The 18334-nt window shown below is 35.3% G+C and overlaps 1 protein-coding gene across 2 annotated transcripts in view; it reads left to right on the top strand.

The window, feature by feature from the left end:
- Positions 1–18334, top strand: part of mop (tyrosine-protein phosphatase non-receptor type protein myopic) — a 352485-nt gene that overhangs the window by 94440 nt on the left and 239711 nt on the right. For both annotated transcript variants that reach the window (XM_090413257.1, XM_090413258.1), the window contains 2 exons: positions 4630–4691; positions 17232–17426. In XM_090413257.1, the coding sequence (XP_090269383.1) occupies positions 4630–4691; positions 17232–17426 (257 nt within the window). The remainder of the gene's footprint in view (positions 1–4629; positions 4692–17231; positions 17427–18334) is intronic.

Below are 18334 nucleotides of genomic sequence, written 5' to 3'. Positions count from 1 at the left end.
TGTGGAAAGGCAGTAGGAGTAGATGATATTCGACCAGAAATGCTGAAATATGGTGGTATAAAAGTCTTACAGTGGCTGCACTGCATAGTTCAGAAAGCCTGGACAGAGGGACGAATTCCCGATGATTGGAGTAGTGCTCTAATAGTACCCATATATAAAAAGGGAAATAAAACTGAATGTGAGAATTACAGAGGTATTTCCCTATTGAGTGGTCCTGGCAAGATCTATGCAAGCATACTTGAGAAATGGTTGAGAAGAATTCTGGAAGAAAAGTTTAATGAAGAACAAGTTGGATTCAGGCCAAATAGAGGCTGTCAGGATCAGATCTTCATTTTATGACAAATAGTGGAGAAATCATGGGAATATAATAAGGATCTCTATTTGAGTTTTGTAGATCTGGAAAAGGCACATGATAAGGGGCCAAGAGAGAAGCTATTCAATATGCTACAGTTATATGGGATCAATGGAGCATTATATCAAGCAATACTTAGTCTTTATTTGAGTTGTAAGTCAGCAGATAGAATTGAAGGAAGAACAGGAAGATGGTTTAATGTTAAATCTGGTGTTAGACAAGGATGTACATTATCCCCTCTGTTATTCATTATCTATATGGATCACATTATGAAGGAAAGTGGTATTAAACATGATATCAAAATTGGAGATGTTAAATGTCAGCTCGTTGCTTTATGCGGACGATGTTATACATCTAAATATATCTGCTACAAGTTTGCTAGATTCCCTGACTAAATTGAAAAGCTGTTATAATAGATATGGTATGAAGGTCAGCATTAAAAAGACAAAAACAATGAAAATAGGTAGAATTGTTGAAAATATCAACTGTGTTGTGAACAGGGAACCTGTGGAACAAGTAAAACATTTCTGCTACTTAGGCACGATTTTTACTGAAGATGGTAAATTAAATATGGAAATAGACAACAGAATCAACAGAGCTGGTATAGCAGGCAGTCAATTGAATAAATTCATATGGAATAAGAGAGAAATTAGTCAGAACACTAAATTAGCTTATACATGACAGTGTTCAAACCAGTTTTAACTGATGGATCTGAGAGCTGAGTCAGAACTAAAACACTTGACCGAAGACTAGAGACAGCAGATATGCGAGTCATGAGAAAGATTAGAGGCATGAACAGATGGCATCAATGCACAATATCATATTAAAAATGAGGATATTAGGAAAGAACTAGACATTGTCAGCATCCAGGAATGTTTAAGTGACCAAACCACCTGAGATTAGCTCTGCTAATCTCAGTTAGTTTGGTCACTTAAACATAATGGGCGAGGAAAGATTAGCAAAACATTGTTCTCTGCCAGGCTGGCAGGAAAACAACCCAGAGGAAGACCAAGATATAGGTGGTTTCATAGGGTACAAAGTGCCTTAGACGAGAGAAATATATGATCTGATAATATTGGAGTCTTGACAAGTAACCGACTGATCTTGAGGAAAATTGTAGATAGGAAGTTAGTAATGATGTAAATTTTTCATGTAGTACTATCATATCCTGTACACCCTTGAGGGTACATGGCAGGAATTTGATGATGATGATGAAATTCTTAGGTGTTTTACTATAACAAAATAAGGTAATAACTAACTATATGTAGAATGGTAATTGAAATTTATAATTTTTTCATTGCAAAAAGTGACATTTTGTAGTTAATCAGCTTTCCCCATCCACAGATATTTGGAAGTTTACTTGATTATAAACCCGTCTCTGAATATTCCTCTTCCACATGCACCTTGCTTCCCTCAGGCTTGGAGCATGATTTACATGAAGTGTATTTTGAATTGAACTAGTTTGGCAGATGGGGATTGGGAGGGGGAAAATTCTTCTTCTTCTTCTTCTGCAGCTTCTCCCACTAAAGTGGGGTCACTGTTTGTTATGAGTCTCCTCCACACCTTCCTGTCTTGGGCTGTCACCACATCCAAGTTCTTCATCTTCAAGTCCTCTTCTACCAGCTCCCTCCATCTCTTCTTTGGCCGCCCACGCTTCCGCCTTCCTTGCACATCCATCTGCATGACCCTTCTTCCCACATATTCGTCCTCCCTCCTCATCACATGACCAAACCATCTCAACCTTGCCTCCTGTATTTTCGCTCCTAAGTTCGTAACTTTCACTGTTCCCCTGACATAGTCATTTCTCAGATGATCCTTTCTGGTCACACCGCACATCCACCTAAGCATTCTCATCTCTGCTACTTCCATCCTGCTAATGTTATTTTTCCTCAGGGCCACAGTTTCTATAGCATATGTCATAGCTGGCCTCACTACTGTCCTATAAATTTTGCCTTTCAGATTGATCGGCACCCTCTTATCGCATAACACTCCAGCCATCTCCCTCCAGTTCCTCCAACCTGCTTGTATCCTGCATCCCACTTCCTTCTCACCTCCTCCATCTTCTTCCACTGTCGAACCTAAGTATCTAAAGTCTCTCACCTTCCTGATGACATTTCCTTCCAGCTCCAGGTCTGTCTCCTGGCCACCGCCCACTGCGCAACACATATACTCTGTCTTACTTCTGCTCAGTCTCATACCTCTCTCTTCCAGTACTTTTCTCCATCTTTCCAGTTTAGTTTCTGCTTCTTCTCTTGAATCTACACACAGCAAGATGTCATCTGCATACAACATTGTCCAAGGTGCATCTTCTCTCACCTCCTCTGTTACCACCTCCATCACAATATTAAACAGAAACGGACTTAATGCTGACCCTTGATGCAAGCCAACTGTTACTTGAAAACTTTCTGTCTGTCCCAAACAGGTCCAAACACTTGTCTTCACATTTCTGTACATTTCCTGCACCAACCTGACATATTTCTCCGGTACCTTCTTCTCCCTCAGACACCTCCAGACTTCTTGCCTTGGCACTCTATCGTATGCTTTCTCCAGATCAATAAATACCAGATGCAGCTCCCTTTGTTTCTCTCGATATTTTTCCATCATCTGTCGTAACCCAAAGATAGCATCTGTTGTTGATCTACCAGGCATGAAGCCAAATTGTTCCTTTGCAATCTCCACCTCCTCCCTCAATCTACCATCAAGAACCCTTTCTAGGATCTTCATTGTGTGGGACATAATAAGTAATCAAATAAGTAATGAAAATAAGTAATCAAAATAATTTCTTACAAACTTGTTTAATTAGAACTTGCAACCTCATGTGTATAGCATCCAATATTTGCACATACACTGCTTGGAATGAAGTCAATGCACACCCCCATGGGCAAGGTGCATCTTGCCATGTAATGAGTCACATGTTTCTAGTCAGTATAAATTGGAGGTATATGATGCTCCCAAGTCAGTTCAACTGTGTCTGGGTGAAATGGCTGCGAGAAGGAAAGTGACAGAGTTTGAAAGAGACATTGTGATAGGATGCCATGTTGCAGGCCTATGTGTTCAGTAAATTGTTGACAAATTGGGCCATCCCTGGTTAGCAGTCAGTGATACCATATTGAGATAGTAGTGAAGATTCAACTGAAAGTGCTGCCCACAGTGGATGACCCACCACACTCACTGAATGTGACCATAGAGTGCTACAAAGGATAATGTGTAGAAACTACTATTCATCGGCTAACACGTTGCATGAGGAGTGCTCCAGGCATCGACTGGATCACAAAAACATTCAGAACTGAAGCTCACAACATAGGTTTCCATGGTAAGACCTCAATATGCAAGCCACACATTACTCAAATCAACATGCTAGATAACACAGCTTGGAAAGCTGTGTTATGTAGTGACGATTCATGCTACACTCTCTACCAAGCAGATGGACCTTTGTGGGTGTGGCGTATGCCCGGTGAATGCCTCTTACTAGAGTGCGTAACCCCGCAACTATGAAATTTGAAGTGGCAGTATGATAGTACGGTCCTGTTTTTCTTGGTTTTTGACCTCTGGCTCCTGTTTGCAGTGCCACAAAAGGTGAACTCCAAGATATATCTGGACAATATAATGCTTCCTACTTTGTTTAATTTCTACAGAACTGACCATTGTCTCTTTTAGCAAGACAATGTCATAAGGCTGCTGTAGCTGTTTAATTTGTGGGCATGAATGTCACACTTGACTGGCCTCCATAGAGCCCTGATATCAACTGTACCGAACATCTGTGGGATGAACTGGAGCATCAGGTGAGGTCAAGGGATGTTTTCCCACCCCTTCCCACAACAATCCAGGACCTCATTATATGCCTATATTAAGAATGGTCCAAAATTCTCATTAATTACTATCGTACGCTTGCCTAAAGTATACCCCATAAGATTTCTAGTCATCACAGCAAAAGGAGTTATATCTTATTATGATTGGTGCTATGACTGTTTGTTCCTCATACTATGGTGTCTGTTGACTTCTTTCCAAGCAGTGTATCTTTCCATATGTTTCAGGTAATCTTGTGTACTATTAGTATACTGCTGTGGATAACTGCTATCATTACACCAAAATCTATTACTATTAATCTTTGTATTCTGCCATTTATATTATTAATAAATACTATTCAGTAAAAGTATTTATTAGTAATAAAAGCTGTTATTAATTGATGAAATATAATTATAGATTATAATAAATAAATAAATAAGTTGTTGAATTAAAATGACATTTTGAATGGTTATTTAATGGTTTATTTTTAGACCTTAGATAGGGATGATATAAATGAAGCCTTGACTTTTACTATGGACGTTGTAGGAGGAAAGTGAGTATTGCCACATTTCTGTTCTTTTAAGATTTTATGCATATTATGCAATATGGGTAGTCTGCACATGCATGATAATATGCATATTACCCATATTGCATAATATTTGAATCAAATTCCACAAATAAGGTATCTTAGTTATTATATAAAATAATAAAAAAATACTGTGTAAAATAAAGTTTATTGATTCTTTCTTTTAGGGTTACACGGTGATCAGCACTCATATTTGTAGATTTAGGGACTCAAAAACACACGTGTTGAACAGATTATTTTATTAATTACAAATAAAATAAAACTTGACGTTTCGACCTCTATATCGAGGTCATCATCGGAAGAATACAACTGTATACAGAACCAAGCTCATGCTTTCTATACCAGTAAACTAAATCTACGTAGTTAATAAATCTTTTTTCTAGCCTGACCTCTAGTGATAGAAAAGAAAAACAAAAATAAATAAATAAAGAAATAAAATTTTTAAAAAAAATATATATATATATATAAATTAAAAAAAAATTACATATATATATTATAAATAGATAAATGCAACTACAATAAACTGTTAGAGTCCTCATGTATTAATATTCTGGATAGTTACAAAATGATTTCTTTCAGTTGCTATTGAATGTTCTAAACACTTCACCAGGTCACCAGGTTGTCTTCTTGTAGTGGGAATTTTTCTAATTAGAAAAATTTACTATTTACCTATTTACTTTTACCTATTTACTTTTCTGGCAATGAAGTTTAATAACCGAAACATTTTCATATGCGTGTTGTTCATTTATCATATCCTCTATACCTTCAAAGAACATTATAAGGAATCTTTAGAACTCACTACAGCTTCTGGATATTGAGAGAATGAGGATAGTCTGGCAAATTTTGACTCAAACAACAAAATTGTATTCTGCATTTCCTTAAACCAAAGCCCAATGATGGTACAACATGATGAAATTTCTTTCCTTACTTGAGCATTTCTGGTCGAATATCATCTACCGTATTTGCCAGCATATAAGATGCACCCCCTTTTTTGTACACATTTTTGAGGAAAAATACTTTATTACTGAATGTTATAATGAATTTACAGTATTTCAAATATAAAGTAATAAGTAGGTCTTCTTTTAACAAATGCCTGATCTAACTAGAAAAGAGTACCCACTTTTTAATCTTCTTCGTCAAAACCCAGAAATTCATCTCCAGAGCTAAATGAAGAGACACTTGAAATCTTTTCTAAATCTGAATCTGTCCTCATACAACAAATTGTCCTCTGTACCATCCAGTGCATTACTAGTGCCACACTTCTTAAATAATTTAACCACTGTCTCAGTTTTCACAGCACTCCATGAAGCTTTTTCCCACTCACAAACTTGCAAAATGCTAAGCTTCTTCCTGATGGCATAACCTCAAAATCTGAAGACTGCATAAGCTGTTCCACTTCTCCTTCATAAATCCCTTAAATGGTTTATTAATGCAGATATCTAAAGATTGAAGCTGACTAGTTAGACCTCCTGGAATTACAGCTAACTGAGTTTTCAATTCCTTGAGTTTATTTTTAACATCTTCTGTTCTGTGAGAACGAAACTGATCCCATACTAGCAGGGCAGGCTTCTTCAACACTCTGCCAGGGCAACTAGACCAAATTTTATCTATGCATAACTTCATTCCTCCTCCATCCATCCATCCAGCCTGGAACTGGAATAATCTCACACACCGCAAGGAAGCAAGACAAAAATCGTTTAACTCGGAATAGAGAACATTTCCAGGAATGAAAGTGATAAAAAACTGATTATCGGCGTATAAGACGCATCCTGTTTTTTCAGAACTATTTTCAAAAAAAAAAAAGAAAAGTGCATCTTATATGCCAGTAAATACGGTACTTGTGTTGCCTTTCGCATTTCAGGCTTTCGATGGCTTTTTCTACTTCAAATATGGATATGTACTCCTGACTGCATGTCTGTTGAGTGTTTTTTACCACTGTGCTATCACTATATGTTTAATTTAGTAATTTTTTGAAGTAATTACTCTATACTTCAAGGATATCTTTTTCTCCCGTTTTCATGTCACCTTTATCATCTTACTCACGATTCTATGAAAGAAAAATCTAGCCCTCACCCCTTTCTTAACTGCATGCAAACTTAACTTCCTTGTATGCCCCTCTTTCCTTTCCCCACTTTACATATAATGAAAAATGTTATCAACTGAAGTTCTATAATGCCCTCTCAATAGTTTATAGACCTCTATCTTTCATCCCCCCCTTCTTTCCACCAGATGTCTGCAGTCCACACACACACTCTTAATCTCTCCTCGTAATCTACATTCCAAAATCTCAATATCTTACTTTACGCAGCTTGTTTATCCCATTTAACCCAGGAGATCAAATCAGTTCACATTAGTCCGGGGGCAGTCATATCAAAGAAAGAGTATTAAAGAGGCAAAAGACCTTTGTATCCTTGCATGTCAATGTTTGTTTCAACATCGCAGTTATCGTCTGAGTTGCATTTTTGATTTTTGTTATGACTGTCGAAATTCAGCTTTATAATAACCATAATTATAAGATCTGTATCCTTGTCAGTTACTCCAAGCATAATACTACCAATATAACATGATGTTGGATATCGCATCTTGCCAAAGTGCATAACTTTACATATATATATCAGTATATATCACTGATTGCCCTGCCTATCTTTGCATCATGAGCAAACAACTGAAGACCCCTCAGCCCCTTTCCAATATCATTAATGCATAGAGTAAACAGTGGTCTAAGGACTAATCCCTGGGGCACGCTGCTAGTCACCTTAAATCTGGCAAATTCATACCTGTTACATTATTATAAAATATAAGCAAACTGCTCAGACATGACCTTCCTTGAATAAACTTATGCTTTTCCTTGCAAGGTATATTTTGTTTGTCCACCAATATACGAGTTCTTTACAATTTCTCCAGAGATATTGATTGGTCGATATTTAGGTACATCAGTCTTTGTAACTCCCTTGTGCAATGGGCTTATCATACATTCTTTCCATTCATGTAGGATCTTTCCTGAGCTAAGACTCAAATTATATGAAAATGTCAAGGGCCTAGCCAGTTTGGCTGACCATTCCTTTAGCAAATGCACAGATATCTCATCTGTCCCAATTGCTGAATTCCTACCCAGGTTAATCAACAGCTCTAGAACCTTGTTCTCATCCACCTCTCTCTTTTCACCAGGCTGATAAGTGTTGGTGAAGTAAGCACTCGTTGTTTGAACTAATTCATCTGTTTCTGATATGGTACTGCCTGCAGTCAGTGAAGTTATTCTTCAGAATTTGTTCTTTGTTTTGCTTGCAGCATAATGATAAAATTTGTCTGAGTTGCCTGTGCAGCTAATTTCTTTTCATGCTTCAACTTTGCTTTCCATACAATCGTAACTTTTCTGTCCTGAGCTTTATATATTTCATAACCTCTCACGATATTCCTTCCACTTCTTATAGGATCTCTTGTTTAACGAGATTGCATATCCATTCCACTCTCATTCTATTTGTTTGTCAAGCTCTAGGGACATATTCAAATACTGCATCATTTAAGCATGTTTTCAAAGCTTCCCATGCACTCTATCCTTCCTACTTAACAACTGATACTATGGAATTATGATTTCCAGATTTTCACCATATAACCTGTCCTGACTGGGACATCCATATAGTTGACTACTACTCAGGTCAGTATGGCATGATCACTGTCACCAATTTGGAGGCAAAATAGTCTCATCCTTAACTGAGACAACCTGACATTATGATCAAATTTAACACTCTTTGTCCTGAGTTGTTTCTTTCACATGCTGCTTAAGAAAATTGTCACACAACTCAATAGATTCTTCTTTGTTCTTATTATGAATTTTCTCAGCTACCAATCAGTATTTGGAAAATTTAAGTCATCCAGAATAATTACTCATTTAGTACTCATCAGGATAATTTGGCAATGCATTTCTTAGTTCCTAGTAATTGAACTTCTAGGTGTGTAGCAACATCTCACCCCGTATTTCATCCTGTTAGCCTTCACATAGCCTCAAACTCAGTGATACAAAGGGCATTATTACCATCATTGCTTTCGTTTGTTTCTATCCTAACCGGATTCAAGTCAACTGATATCATTAGTAATAATGCCCCCCCCCCTCTCCTGTCTCTTCTGTCATTCCTAAAAATACCGTATTCTTTGCACTTGATTTCACCTACAACATTCAACTCTGAGAACCAGATTTCACTAATACTAACACTTTTAGGCCACAGCGTATTAACTAAAGCAAAAAACTCAACTTTTGTTTCTGATGCTTCTGGAATTTGTGTATAGACATAACAAGTTACCTCCTTACTTTTTCTTGCTTAAATCTACAGTCTGCTTGACTTAGTTCGGCTACTCATACCAATAAATTTCTGTTGCCAAATCCTTTAAGTCCATATGTGAAAAGTATTGATTTTATTCTTTATAAAGAATAAAAATCGAGCAAGTTTCTGTGGTGAACTCTAGACTCTAAGAAATATTATTGCAAAAAATAAAATAATAAATAATTTTGAAAACAAGAATCCAACCTTGGATTTCGTCAGTCATTGTCAAATTTCTAGTATGTACCCTTTAGGGATGTACAGGATATTATGATAGAACAGCATAAACTTTTCATGTAATACTAACTTCTTAGGGACAATTTTCCTCCAATTAATCTGTAATCTGTCAGAAATTAGTATATCTGCAGATGTTATATTTTGGTCTTCTAAAGCAGTGCTTCCCAAACTTCTGGATGTCAGGGCCCCCTTTGCAAAAATTAAAATATTTCACGCCCCCCCCTCGAAAAAAAATCGTAATAGAGAGATATATTATTATAATATTTATTGTATTTATATTCAATACAAAACATACACAGCGAATATTGCAAAAATCAAATGCATATATTACATTTTTTGCCTCTTACCGTTTGGTTCTGAAGACGATGCGTGCTGTTCTGGTAAAATATGAAATACTGTCCTTTTTTTTTTTGAGTCTGTTTCTGCTTCTGATTGTTCGCAGGAATTTTTTTTTATTTTTTATCAGCCACTTATCCATCTATCCAAAGATCAAATAATATCACCACTTACTGATACTGGCACACCACAGACTGATAACATGAAATTAGTGAATATTACCTGAATAAGGGAATCCCTGGACCAGGAACATTTTTCTCTTTTGTGACTTTTCTCCCTTTAAGGTAGTTAAGCCTAATGTGAAACAGACAGCAAAGGCAGGTTATTAAAACGTGCATATGATTGGTGCGGTATTAACAAAAGATCGCGCAACCAAAAGATAAAAGCATACCTGACAATTGAGTTGAAATGCTAACTCTCTTCAACCGAATTCCATATATATAATATATATATATAAAGATGTCTTAAAATCCATTGGCAAAGCTAAACATCTTGTACAAATAATCAAGAAACAAAAAACATATCTTGGCCACATCATGAGAAACAGCAAATGCCAACTTCCAAACTATTTTGATAGGAAGAATTGGTGGCAAAGGAACTAGAGGAAGAAAAAGAATATCATGGTATGACAACATCAAGACGTGGACAGGAAAGAGCAGTGCACAACTGCTCAGATTAGCACAAGAGCGCAGTTTGTTCGCCAAGATGGTCGCTGACCTTCGATAGAAGATAGCACAATAAGAAGAAGAAGATATTAAACTAAGTAATATATACAATATATTACTTAGTTTAACACTTTTACGAATTTTAACACGTTCGGTTGAATTTTATTGCTGCCTTGGGAAATCGAACTCACACACATCTAATTAATAACAATAGTTTTTAGTTAGATACTGTGTTTGCCCATGGAATATATGGTTTTGTTTCAGTCTATAGCATAGTTTCTGTATGAGGGGACATGTGATTCATTAATTAGTGTGTTTTTATCCCAGTTGTCTCTAATTGCACTATTTGTTGAGAAATATATTACACAGACTCCTCCTACCTTACTCACTGGCATAATAAAAGTACTTGTTTTTATTGCCTCTGCAGTATAGTGTCTTTTAGGGAGGGCGTGTTGTTTAGCACTGCAAGTGAGTTACTATCTCCCCACATGAACTTGTTTAAACTTTTTTTGATGTATGAAGTATATGCGAAACTTTTATTGGTAACAGAAAACTAGCTAGGATGACAGTGATGATATAAAACGAGTTTTGATATGTATATAAAGTCAATATCAACAGTCCCTGATTAAGAACGCGTGATGAAAGGGACAGGAAGATTTGGAGCTTCCCTGGAGAGCATTCGAAGTAAATACAATTAACCACTGCTTTGAAATTAAACATGAATAAGCAATATTTACTAATATTCATTAAGCACCAAAATACGCAGGAAGCAAAGTTTGTGAACCAACACCAATGTGTGAATTTTTCCATTAAAATATAAAAAATAAAAAAGAAATAATAAATAATAAAAGTTAAATACGTTTCTTTTAAAATAAAAAAAAAAATCTACTTAGTCTTAAAACATTTTAAATTTGTTTTCATTATTTCACAGCCCCCCCCTCAACAAAACCTACGGCCCCCAGTTTGGGAAACGCTGTTCTAAAGGACTTATTACTGCAGCATTATTTGGACATCCTTTGGTCATTATCTTGGCATCAAATGTCTCACTGCCCTTTCTTCTCCTATTCTGTTTAAGTGACCATACCACCTGCAATTGGCTATGCTCACACATTCCTGACTGATAAAAATGTCAAGTTCCTCATATCTTCATTTTTAATATGATTCCTACCACTGATGCCATCTCTTCATTTCCCTAATTTTTCTCAAAACTCATATTTGTTGTCTCCAGTCTTTGATCAACTGATTTATTTCTAACCCACTTTCAGATCCATAAGTTAAAACTAGTTTCAACACTGTACTGTATACAGCTGGTTTAGTGTTTTGACTAATTTCTTAGTTTACATAAAGTTATATGGCTGATTCCCTACCATAGCAGCTTTGCTAATTCTGTTGCCTATTTCCATCTTTAATTTGCTCTCACTAAAAGTTCTGACTGAATAGCTGAAACGTTTTACAGGTTCTGTAGGTTCCTTATTCCAGATATTATTCCAAATTGTTTTGATTTAATCAAAACTGCAAGAAAATATCATTTCTTTTAATGTTTTGTGGTAATGGTGATCAACACTCATTTTAGTAAAATTATGGAAACTATTACTATGTTAAGAGTAATAACTTTCAATTCCCAATGTTTTGAACTTCGATTTTGTCATTTATAATAATATGAGAATAATGACTTCAGTGTCATGAATAATAATAATAATCTGGTGTGCATGTGCGGGCACACGTGTGTGTACATAGAGAAGCAAATTATCTTCCAATTCAGATAGTATGCCAAAGTAACACTAATTCCGTCAACCATTACTCTAATGGTTGACTGAATTAGTGGCCTCACATTTGTTTTAAAACGTAAAAAAAAATAAAAATAAAAAACCTACATCGAAGCTACACTATCAAATAAATCTAAATGTGAGATTTTATGCAAGCTTTCTTGAAAACAGGCAAAAAAATTGTGGACAAGAAACTTGCAGAAAAACAAGTGAGGCCAAATAGTTTATGAAGGTGAGATTTTCATTTTCCTGATAAATCACTATGTAAGTCTTGTAGATCTGGAAAAAGCATACAGAGTGCCCATAGAAAAAAATTTCAAAACACTACAATTACAGGAAAATCTTGCTTAACGCGAATTGGATATGTTCAATAATCAATTAGCGTGATTGAGTGAAATTATACTATTTTTCGCTTTAAGCAAGTGATTAATCAGTTAACACGTTTTTTTACGTTATGTGTAATTTTTTGTCACCAATATGCATTGAAGAAGAAAGAGCAAAAGCAGGTATAATGATTATGGTACATAAATCCTTAAAGAACAATATTGTATATTGCAACTATTTGAATGAAAAACTAATAGAAATTAGACTTAAGACATTAAGAGGCCACATAACAATAATGGTGCATATGCACCAGAAGAGGCAAAAGAAGAAGACAGTAATATATTTTATAAAGAATTACAGAATGTCATAGATAAAACAAACAAAACTATTTATTACTAGTAGGAGATTTAAATGCCACAATAGGAAACAAAAAATACAAAACAAGCATGGGTAAATTTGGTGAAGATACATGTAATCAAAATGGTCACAGACTGCTCGATTTTGTCATTTATAATAATATGAGAATAATGAATTCAGTGTTTAAACACAAGGAAATACATAAATATACTTGGGCAGCCAGAGGATACAAATCAGTAATTGACTACGTTATCGCAAATTTTAAATTAGCAGAGTTAATTTCACACATAAGAGCATATCGAGGCTTTGAATTAAACTGATCATTATATGGTCAGCAAAAATTCAATTTAAAACAAAGTGTATATAAATCATAAATTTATCATTGGAAATACTCGCTGAAGAAGCCAAAAACGCTCTCAGTTTAAGACATAACTTTGCTGTCACACCCAAACAAATTGCAAAATTAGAAATCATGATGAAGGCAGAATAGGGCATCTACAAACTTCCACCAGAAATGGCCAATAATGTGTGTTTAGATATAGCAAGCATCCTAAACAAGGCTAAACCACCAAAAAGCAATATACGACATAATGAAATAACTAATTTAAAAAAGTTGTATAAGAATAAAAATGTTATTATTACAAAAGCCTATAAGGGAAATGCAACAGTTATCATGAATCAAGAAGATTATAACAGAAAAATGCAATATAAATGCAAGATCTCCTGTGTGACAGTTCTATGTACCAAATTATAGATAGATCCCATATATCTCAAAGGAAAAAGGTGAAAATTACCGAAAAAAAGTGACTTCCTGGCCGAAAGAAATCATCAAAAAAAATAAAACCAGCTCATGTTGAACCACCCTGTATGTATGGATTACCAATAATCTACAAACCTAATATCCCCTTGTGCCAGTGTTTCCCATTTTTTGGATCATGCCCCACTTCAACGTCTCAAAGATTTTGATGTCCCTCCCCCCTCGCCGACAATGGTCAGTGTTTTGAGTATATCAGTGATGAGGTGACGAATGCAACATCATTTTCTAATTGCCCCCCCCCCCCATGGGGTGTATGCCCCACATTGAAAAACACTGCCCTATAGTTGATAGCATAGATAGTCTCACATATCGCTTGCCCCCCCCCCTTTACTGGCAACTCCCTATTGTTGTAAAAAATTCAGTCCATTTCAAAACACTAGTTGAAAATCACATCATTAAAAATTCAGACATAATGGTTAGTTTTGATGTCACCTCTTTATTTACCAATGTACCACTGATAGACACCCTTGATTTGATCAAGTCTAAATTTCCCCCTGATATCTCTGAATTATTCAAATTTGCTATGTATGCGGGTTACTTTACATGGGAAGGAAAAATCTACAAACAGATTAATGGTACTGCTATGGGTCTCACCCCCTTTAGCAAACTTTTACATGGAACAATTTGAAAACAAACTACTTACCACAGCTACATACAAGCCACTAGTGTGGTTACTCTATGTAGATGTGTTTGCCATTTAGCCACATGGATAAGACACTTTGGATGCGTTTGTCACATACCTAAACAGCCAACATCCTCAAATCCACTTCACAGCAGAAAAAGAATCGAAAACTGTTTATCATTTCTTGGCACATTAGTCACCTGCCTTAATGATACAGCTCTGTCCACAGAACGCAAATATCTGTGCCATACATTCTTGATGAACGGCTATAATCCCTACAAAATAGATAAAATACTCCATAGTCCCTTTACCCCTCCCTCCCCTAATACATAGGAACACAACATTACCATTTCTGTTCCCTATGTCAAAGATACTTCAGATAAGATAGCCAAAGTGCTGATGAAACATGGCCTTCACACCACATTCAAACCCCATGTTAAACTAGCAACTGTGATCCCTCACCTAAGGATAAACTTCACCCTCTAGCACACCCTGGAGTGTATGAAGTTCCCTGTGGCTTGGCCTACTATGGACAAACAGGAAGATCGGTTAACATCTGCCTGGAAGAACATAAAAAAATATATTCGCTATTAAACAATTCCACTATGTCTGCCATTTTTATCTAACAATGTCATTATTCCACAATCATTTCTCCTCCTACTGGCCACATAACAAAATAATTCCTTTGGATTTTCCTTGGAGATTTCAAGGCTAATCTCTTCCCATATTCAAGTTTTGCTTTTCTTACCATGCTAGTCACTTTCGTAGCCTGAGTCACATTTCTCATTCAACTGCTTTCCATCCCTCTCCTTAATACTTTTCTCACAGCCTTATTTTCATCTACTGTTCTTGTTAAATATTAGTAGTCATCCACTTTACACCAAATCTTGTTCTCTATCACTCAAGGTATGCAATTTGCCATTGCTGCTAATAAATATTTCTTTACTATTACCCATGCACTAGCAGACCACGTGTTGGATACCTCTTCATACAGGATTAAATGGAAGAAAATGAATGTGCTATTTAGAAGCCATTATAGATCTGAAAGATTATTTTTGAAGTCAGCCATGACTTTGAGGAATTCTCCTAACGTAAACAAATATGGTTGCATTAATTTGCCAAAAATTGGGAGACTGTTATTGTAAGAGCAACTTCCACATAGCTGTAATGTTTTTTACAATATTAGAGGGTGCCAAAATAGGACTTTAGATCTTTTGTCCATTACAATTGTATTGTTTCACTTACTCACTGTCGCATATACTAGCTGTATCGTGTTCTGATGATGCTGATTTCAAATTCAGCGATATATAAGCAGTTAATAAAACATCTTTTGATAAAATTGTTTGTTGTTAATACCGTTAAAAATAAGTAATGAATAACTGTCAACACCTAAGCTTATATGTTAGATTAGTTCCCAGTGACATATTTCTTTCTCAGTTTACAGAAAGCATAAAGTTTACATAGAACTTTAGCCTTTCAGTCTAGTTTTGAGTTTTTTTGTGTGTGTGTGTGTGTGTGCGCGTGCGTGCGCACACGCTTTTACAATTGAGATTGTACCCCTGACAATGTCTCTGTAACAGAAACAAAATATAGGATCTAATAAACTTGTGTTTTATTGTTTTTCTGTGTTATATTCATTCCATTAAACCTATTAATGAGTTTAAAATCAGCACACAAGCATAAATACTAGTATGATAGTTCCATTCTACAAGATTGGTTCAAAATCCAATGTGCCCAACTACTGGCCTATCAGTGTCTCTGAAGTGATGTTGAAGATTTTAGAGAAGTTGGTAAGAACTTGTGTACCGAAGTGGATTGATAGATAAGATATACTTTACGAGGAAAAGCATGGGTTTACTAAAGGAGGTTGTGTTTTAACAATTTGCTCAACTTTTATAATAATGTTAGAGTTGAACTGGATAAAAAACAATGGATACATCATGATACTGTTGGACTTTGCTAAGGCATTTGATAGAATACTACAAAAAGGCTGTTGCATAAATGGGAATATGGTATTGGAAAACATAAACAGTTGACTTGGATAAGTGTGTGGTGGATGGACAGCTATCAAAGTAGTATATGGTGGGTATGAATTTGCCAGATTTAAGGTGATCAGTGGTGTATCTCAAGGATCAGTCCTTGGACCATTGTTCAATCTATACATTAATGATATTGTTATGACAGATGTTCAGTCATTTGCTGATGATACAAAGAGAGGTGAGGCAATCAGGGATGCCACTGAGAGCACATACAGAATGATTTGAATAGGCTGGAAATGTGGACAAAAGATAATGGCTATCAATAGTGTTAGTAAATGTGATATGCATTTTTCTGAGATGAGATATGACCACATTACTGTGTGAAAATTTGGTCTCCTGTGTTCAGAGAAGATAAAAAAGCTGTATAAATGTTGCGAAGAAGAGTTACAAAGATGATATCAGAATAGACCCTGGTAAACTGAAAAAAGAGAAATGATATGATAGATATCTGTAAACATATAAATGGGTTTTATAGGATATCATCTGATGAAATTTTTGTTATATGAAAAGTGGGTATCCACAGAAGTTAAGTTTGCATACAGTCAAGGAAGGGGTAAGGGCTAGATTTTTCTTTCACAGAGTGGTGAGTGCATTTAGTGTGAATGAGTTTAGGAAAAGGTGTGACAGTGGGTGTGGGTGATGTATAGCCTCCCTTGATGAGTGCTTGACTCCTCGGAGGTGTGAGGTGATAATAATAATAATCAAAATTCACATTCAGAACAAATTTTTGGTTTATAGATATTTATCTAATACATTTCAAATGTGTTCACTTAAAAGATGAAACAAATAGTCCCTCCTCTTCCTGTACTTTTGATCAGCCACAGCTTTTTTTTAACCCTATGTGTTATTTCATAGCATATTATGAAATATCATGACATCAAATGTGTACATTATAATGAGTATAAATATATATATCTGAAAATATTTTTTTAAAACTCTTCCTATCATTCCAAGAAACAGCAGAAATAACATTTTTGAAAGTGGATAAAAATTAGTGTATTTTATATGCTTTTGATTTTATATTATAGACACAATGCTGCTAAAAAAGAAAATGATTTTGTATACCATGACAAAGTTCCTGCTGCAGATTCACTCCTTGAAATAAAAGGCGCATCTTTAGTGAAAGGTATACCTTTCAGTCCTGCTGATCCAGATGTCTGTGGTGCAGACATTTTTGCAAGATTAGTTCCAATGGAAGCACATGAAGCATCTTCAATGTACAGGCACGTTTTAATTTGTTTTTGTAAACATTAACAATGCTGAAAAAGTCAGTTATTAAAATATTTTATTTTGTTTTAATTTTGCTTAACTTGTATCATTAATTCAGAATAACTGAGCAGTAATATCCGTTTTGTAAAAACGAGAGTAAATACAGTAATTACATTGATCAATGAATTAAAATATTTTTCTTGTAACTGAAATTAATTCAAATGCTTCTCACGAATTCTGAGAGGCTGAATTCAATTCAAATCAGCAATTAAAATAAACTGTTGTAAGAATTATTGATATATATATGGAATATTTTATTATGAATTAATAGTACTAAAAAGTTTTCAATTATAATTTGATTGTCCATATGTAGATTACTCAGGTTGTGGCAGTAGTTTGACAGTGAATGCTGGCATGGTTTTTTAACGTGTGTGAACATAAAACCATGGTTTGCAGAGAATATGGCTGAGTAAAGAATCTGTTATTGTATATATTATGTTTTTGTTTTTTTTTATTTGTTTTTTACATAATCCAAAAACTACTATAGAAACCAAGCATAGAACATTTTCTAGTCTTTGCTGATCTACTTCAGTTCTCTAGTATGCTGAGCATTGGTCTTACACCAGGCAACAAAATTCATTTTCCAACTAAAAATACAAAAACAAATAATAAATCCTTAGCCTGTTCAAGGTGCACATACTGGCCATTGAATTAGAAACCTTTATGTAATTTTAATGAAAGCTGTTCCTGACCCATATTGGCAGTCGCATGCCTATGGAAACTACTGGTTTCTGTGAAGAACTGGAAAGTTTATCTGCAGTAGTGTCAGAACACCGTGACTGGACACTGGAATACTGGAGAAAAAAAAAAGGTCGTGATCTAACGAGTAACAGTACCTTGTTCTATACCAATGGTAGACAGA

This window comes from Typopeltis vanoorti, chromosome 2 (genome assembly GCF_054136105.1).
Source record: "Typopeltis vanoorti isolate ZY-2024b chromosome 2, IOZ_Tvanoo_1.0, whole genome shotgun sequence".
NCBI classification, from domain to species: domain Eukaryota; kingdom Metazoa; phylum Arthropoda; class Arachnida; order Uropygi; family Thelyphonidae; genus Typopeltis; species Typopeltis vanoorti.
Note: the sequence above shows the minus strand (reverse complement) of the source record. Positions and strands in the feature narration are given on the sequence as shown.